At 33.8% G+C, this 6,740-nt stretch overlaps 1 protein-coding gene across 1 annotated transcript; it reads left to right on the forward strand.

The window, feature by feature from the left end:
• The first annotated feature begins 3,755 nt into the window (after window positions 1-3,755).
• LOC149005739 (putative 12-oxophytodienoate reductase 11) lies at window positions 3,756-5,868 on the forward strand. The gene is made up of 5 exons (XM_089167691.1): window positions 3,756-3,967; window positions 4,194-4,334; window positions 4,433-4,563; window positions 4,674-4,847; window positions 5,050-5,868. The coding sequence occupies exons 1-5, from the start codon at window positions 3,855-3,857 to the stop codon at window positions 5,640-5,642; spliced, it is 1,152 nt and encodes a 383-aa protein (XP_089023817.1). The 5' UTR covers window positions 3,756-3,854; the 3' UTR covers window positions 5,643-5,868.
• Window positions 5,869-6,740: the final 872 nt, after the last annotated feature.

Genomic DNA, 6,740 nt, shown 5'->3' on the forward strand with positions numbered 1-6,740 from the left:
CATGAGAAGATGCACCAAACCAACAAACCCCCACCACCCCCCAAAAAAAAAAAAATCATAATACCGTAGCTTAACTAATACATAGAGCTCATACACGAGTAAACTCTTTGGCTTGTTCTTCTGTTTTCTCTTCTATTTTTTTTCTAATTTGTCATTCATAGGAAATGAATAGTAAAACTAAAAAATGGGGTTATAATGGGTTGCGGTTTGGTTTTCTTAAACACAACCCATTAAGGTTTGGTTTGAGCTGGTCTGAGTTATAACTGACCGGTGCAATTTAGTTTTAACGGTTCGAATTACAAATTGACACCCCTATATATAAGAACTCCCCAAAAATCTCCACTAGTATCAAATGTAGAAGAAAAAAAAAAATTTAAGTTGGATTTGTTCAAGCTCCTTAGATTTGTTTTTATATTTATTCATATTCTCCACAAAGAGTGTATAAGGACCACATAATTAAATGCACGAGTTTGAACCTTGTTCTTAAAATGCACGAGCCCAATTAGACATTCACACAATAAAATGATTGAAGAATAAGCTAATTCTTTTCTTCTTTTTCTTTTAAATTGAGATTCGTGTGAATCAATTTATATAGAGCTCGAATATATACTTAGGATACTCATATAATTATTTAAATATATAGTGAAAGTTGGTGTCATGTCATATAATGAAGCAGTGTTCTTTACAATTTGATAATCAATCAAAATATATTAAATTAGGAATCCAACCGTTCAATTATTTTCCTTAAACCACAATTTTGAAAAAAAAAATTAAAAATTAGATTAAGACATTTCATGCTAATGATTTAAATAATCCAAATAATCCCACTTGGCATGATTGCATAGAAGAATTTGAAAAAAAAAAAAAACATCAGAACGTTTTTCTCTCCACCCAAGCTAATAAATTTTTATTAAAAAAAATCTTCAATCCAACTTTGTCCCGTATTGTCAGATGAATAATGGTAATCTAGTTTAATTACAATCGCTACATGAAAAGGCTGAAACGGAATTAATTTACTTAAAAATAATTATAACAGAATCAATTAGATTCAAAAGACATGATTCTTTTGTATCCTTAGATTGTAATTAAATTAATTCATGTATCGTTCATCCAACAGTAGAACATACAGACAAAAAGCAATTTATATCTGAAAAGTTTTGAATCTTCATATCTGATCCTTAGATCATGGGTATTTTTTATTCTGTGTTAGGATGAGTAAGACCCATAAAATGTTCGACCTATGAAGATAAAAAAATTCTTTCCTTTCTCTCTTTTTTTTATTTTTTTAATTTGATATGGAATTAGATTCAATTGAACCAATCAGCTTTTGGATCTATGAAATTTTAATAATTAATATATATATATATAAAGAACAAGTGATGATTTTTTTTATATTTATAAGTTAATGATGGGTGATTATAAGAAAATTCTGTCACATGTCAAGGGGGGAAATATTATTTATTGATAGACATCGACTTTTCCTATCACATGTCAAGTGGTAAGATAAGGTTTTTGAAATTTCAAGAAACAAAATTGTTATAACATATTGAATATTCAAGTTGATAAGCTGTCGTTTTAAAATTGTGGTTCAGAAAATAAAATTAAAATAAATATTTCTTTTGCAATGATTTAGGCGTGATTATGTTTAGATTTCGACGTGATTAATAAAAAAATATATTTTGTATTTGTTTCTCCCATGGTATCTAATAAAGATTAATAAAAAATACATCATTATTTTTAGGAAAAAGATGCTCTTACATTTTTTAGATTTTCTTTCTTACCTAGAAAATGTTCAATTAAAAGGTTAATTGAGTGCCAAATTTGTTGGTACCTGTTGTTGCAGAATTCTGATTCTCCTGGTCGATCGCTCGAACCTACAAAAACATGCTCGATTGGTGTGGTCGAGTATCGTCTCTGATGGACAAGTCAATTCACTCTGAATACAACGACTAACCTCTCTATCCCTCAATATCCAATTAATATAATAACTAAAAAATGCATACCTTATGTCGATGGTTATATGTGTTTATATAGTTCTTATTGATTGGTTACTTTTGGAGTTCTTATTTAGAGTTGTATCAGGAATATGTCTCTCTTAGGTTAGTTGAACTCCACTCAAATTGTATTGATAGAGTTTGATACAAACTCCTCCTCTTACCTCTCGTGACTCCTAATCTTATCCCAAGAGTTAAATTAAGTTCGTCTTGAATAATGGTGGTTTGGTCGGACCAAATGTTCGACTAGATCAAATCCTGGTTCGACCACAATAGTACCTCATACCTCTAATAAAGATCTAATTAAGTTGGAGAAAGAAAATCTAAAGAGCATTTGGGTATTTTGATCATAAAAATAACAATGTCTCATTAGTATGCCTTTTCTAGATCTTTCTTTTTTGACTAGGAAAAATACAACTTTATTGATTACGTAGAAAAGTAAGAGACAAAGCTCTTTGGCTCTTGTTAGGTCCAAAACTAGAGTATCTACAAGGGGATGAAACCCACAAAGACTTTGAAAGTCTCAAGCTAGAAGATGAGCATCTCCGTTCTTAATACGAGGTATTGACAAAAGGTACTAGAGTTGAAATTAAAAAGCAAAGTAAACGTCTCTTATTTTTTTGTAAGAAAAATAAACGTGTCTTTAACTACAAAAGAAGTAGCCCAAATTGGTCTATGGACAACAAACTTAGATAAGGCACCAACTATAGATAAGCAATCTGAGTACACCATAATCTATCCTACCTCCATCGCACTAGCAAAAAGCAAAGATCCCAAATACTTTCTACCTCCATTGTTACAGGCTTACAACTAAGAAGGTAAACCCTGCAACACATCGAACTGTAATGAAGTAATTATCGAACCCTTATCGACCCCCCCCCCCACTATGTTTTGGTGTTTTTTTTCAAGCCCCCATCATCGAACACTATGTCAATCTGTTCAACAGGAGTTATGAACATACTTTGAACACAATAGATTCCTATTAAGATTGGAATCATTCTCAATAGCTATTTGGAAATCATGCATTGCAACTACAAGATTGGGATCTTTATGCTTATCGGTTTTATTTTGAGTTTTCCACACCTACCAAAGCAAATGTAATTTTTTTTTGGTTAATCTATATTATAATTTTGATTCCATTTTACAAACCTGTGATTTGAAATCCAGATTCAAGTTCATAAATTAGCATATGGTAAAACAAACAATTCGACTTTAACACATAAGAGACCAATGTAAATTCTCCACAACTTGAATGGAGTCATGAATTCAGGCTAGATTCATAGATGAAGTCTTTCATTAACAAAAAAAAAAAAAAAAAAAAAGAAAAACAAGAGTAGATGAGCTGTCCACCTTTTTAAAATATTTTTTTTAAAAGCACATGTAAGGATCAAGAATGGAATAAAATAGAAGAAGATGTTGGCAATCAGAGCTTATGAGTTATCAAAATGAAATCAAAGTGATAAGTTGAGTGATCTATGAGCCATCATGTGGTCCTAGCTGTGGCTTTGTAACTTATGTTTAAAATTTTCAATCTTAAATCCAACAATTTATAAAAGACAAATCAAACATGGGTGGCAGGTTTTGATACAGATTTGATTTATCCGAATCAAAAGATTCCTTTTTTAAAATAAGGTGATGGTTGCTGATCAGATCTAGCTAGTAGCTTAATGACAGCTCATGAATCCTATATGAATAATTAAGCCCTGAAGTACTGATTTGTATTATGAGTTCAAGTGGGGGTCTTCACTTAGTTTTTATGTATAAATAACTAGTTTTCCAGCATTGATTGATATCAGTTTCATAAAGGTTGTTAGCAATTAAACTGAACTAACTCTTCTTGATTAGAGAGTAAGAGCCAGAATGGGATCTGGGAATGCTGAGAATGTGGCTGAGGTAGTAGCAGTGGAGGCTGAAGCCTCTCCTATCCCACTTCTCACACCTCACACTATGGGAAAGTTCCAACTCAAGCACAGGTTTGTTATGGTCTCCTAAGCTCTTCTCAGTTCCTTAATTTTCTCTGAGTTTGGTCTTTTGAGCTCTTCTTGGATCCATTTTCTTCTCTATACATGTTTAACTACTGGGTTGTGTTTCAGTGTTCATAAGTGTGTAATAAGTCAATGCTTTAATGGTTTCATTGAGAATTCTTTCTTGGACTTGAGGATAAAGATTCTTATTGACTCTACTTATGATCTTTTTCAGAATTGTTTTAGCACCATTAACAAGACAAAGATCCTACCACCACATTCCTCAACCTCATGCCATTGAATACTATGCCCAAAGAACCACTGAAGGAGGACTAATGATAGCTGAAGCCACTGTAATTTCCAAAGGCGGTCGAGGGTAAAGTTGTCCAATAACGAAATTTGCAATTAAGTTTGTATACTTTTTTTCATATTAATTTGCTAATTTCTACTGTTATCTCTTTAATTTCTATGAAGGTTTTCACATACACCTGGTATCTGGTCAAAAGAACAAATTGATGGTTGGAAACCAATTGTAGAAGGTGTTCATGCAAAGGGTGGGATTTTCTTTTCCCAAATATTTCATGTTGGAAGAGTTTCCAACAAAGGTACATATCCTGTTAGCATTTTTAGTTTTTCTTTAGTTCTTCTAAGACTCATAAATTTTTTCTCCGCACTTGATGATATTTTACATGTACTAATTTATTTACTTTTGCAGCTGCTCTTGATGGGGAGGATCCAGTCTCTTCTTCAGAAAAGATATTGAAGCCAATTATTAGGGCCAATGGTGTTGATGTTGCAGAGTTCACACCTCCTCGCCGGTTAACAATAGAAGAGATTCCTCAAGTTGTCGAGCAATATAGGATTGCTGCAAGAAATGCCATGGAAGCAGGTAAAAGATTATAATCTAGTATGGTAGGTAGTTGATCAGTGTGTCAATAGCCCTGGGGTTGATTAAACATGTTAAATCAAAGCCTTTAACAATGTCTTAGGTTAGCCCAATCTAGTGCTCATACACTAAATAGAGTCACAGAATATATGAACATTGAAGACATTTTGAAGAAAATTGAAGTTTCAATTTTGAATTGCTGTAGGTTTTGATGGAGTTGAAATCCATGGGGCTCATGGATACCTGCTTGAACAATTCATGAAGGATGAAGTGAATGACAGAACTGACAAATATGGTGGAAGCCTTGAAAATCGTTGCAGGTTCCCACTAGAAGTAGTTGAAGCAATTGTGAATGAAATTGGAGCTGAGAGAGTTGGAATGAGGCTTTCTCCCTATGCCGGTTACAAAGAATGTGGAGATTCAAAACCAGAAGCTTTGGGCCTTTATATGGCTCAAGAACTAAGCAAATTCGGGATCGCTTATTGCCATATGGTTGAACCAAGGATGATTACATCTGGAGAAAAGCATGAAGTTCCTCACAGTCTTCTACGTATGAAAATGGCTTTCAATGGTACTTTTATTGCTGCTGGTGGTTATGATAGAGAAGAAGGTAACAAAGCTGTTGCTACTGGCTACACAGATCTGGTTGCTTATGGTCGTTCTTTCCTAGCAAATCCTGATTTGCCAAGGAGATTTGAGCTTAATGCTCCACTCAATAAGTTCATTAGAGAGACAGCTTATATACAGGACCCAGTTGTTGGTTACACTGATTATCCTTTCCTTGAAGAGAAAGCTTAGAGCTGCAGTAATGGTCACCGTGGATTGTTCTAATGGAGAAGCTTTGATGAAGGAGATCTCAGTCACACTAGGAAGTTTCTCTTTGAAGTTCTTTCTCTCCTTGTATTTTTGTTTTTGATGCAGATGGGTTTCTGTTTTGATTTTATCCTATAATAATAAAGGGTGCCTTTATCTTTGGAAATTAAACCGAACTCTTTAGCCCAATTGTCTGAGTTGCAAAATGGTACATACAACTAAAACCCAATGGGCTTGTTTTCTAACCTTTTTGGGCTTTCTATTCATGTTAAAACTTTCATGGGCCTTGAACTTTGTGGTCTGGAAACAAGACTGAAAGTCCAACTTCTGTCAAGTTAGTTTGAAGGCCTCTAATGGGTTATTGTAAATCATCATTTTCAGAACCCTATGGATTTGTTTCCTCTGTTGAATTTTGGATAGAGCACGTTCAGTTAAGTCCAATTGTAGTTCGGTTATAGCCCGCCCATTTATGATAGCCCAGTCACAATTCAGACTCATGGGCCCAAAATGGGCCTTGGACTGGGTCAGACCATATGCTAAACAGGCTGTAGTAGCTCCAGCCTGTAGGAGCAATAGGCCCAATTAGGCCTAACTAATTGACACCCCTGAATTCATGTCCTTATATGGAGCCTGAATCAAGGTTTAAAGTATCGCAGCATCGGCAATGTGTCGGTTAGGCGGTTTTAAGAGACATTTCGGTTCCTATCGTATCGTATCGTATCGTATCGAAGAGACATATCGCTAGGTGAACAATAGAATAGAAATTATAAAAATACATATGAAAGTAATCCAATTTAAATAGAAAAAGTAGACTCTATCTTGAGAAAGAAGGAAAATGGTCATAAGAACAAAAAATCATCTTTCAATCAAGGTTTAAAGTATCGGTATCGAGTATTGTATCGGTCAAATGATTTTAAGAGATATATTGTATTGTATCGAGTTTTGTATCGCTCTGGCTAATATATTTTAGTGTAATTCAATGGTAACATGTATTGAGATATATCGTATTGGTTTGGTCAAATATGGATACGTATCAGCTAGTATCGTATGGTATCATATGATACTTTAAACATTGCTTTCAAT

The sequence above is a fragment of the Hakea prostrata genome, chromosome 9, assembly GCF_041222555.1.
Source record: "Hakea prostrata isolate BN-2017 chromosome 9, UWA_Hpros_2, whole genome shotgun sequence".
NCBI classification, from domain to species: Eukaryota; Viridiplantae; Streptophyta; class Magnoliopsida; order Proteales; family Proteaceae; genus Hakea; species Hakea prostrata.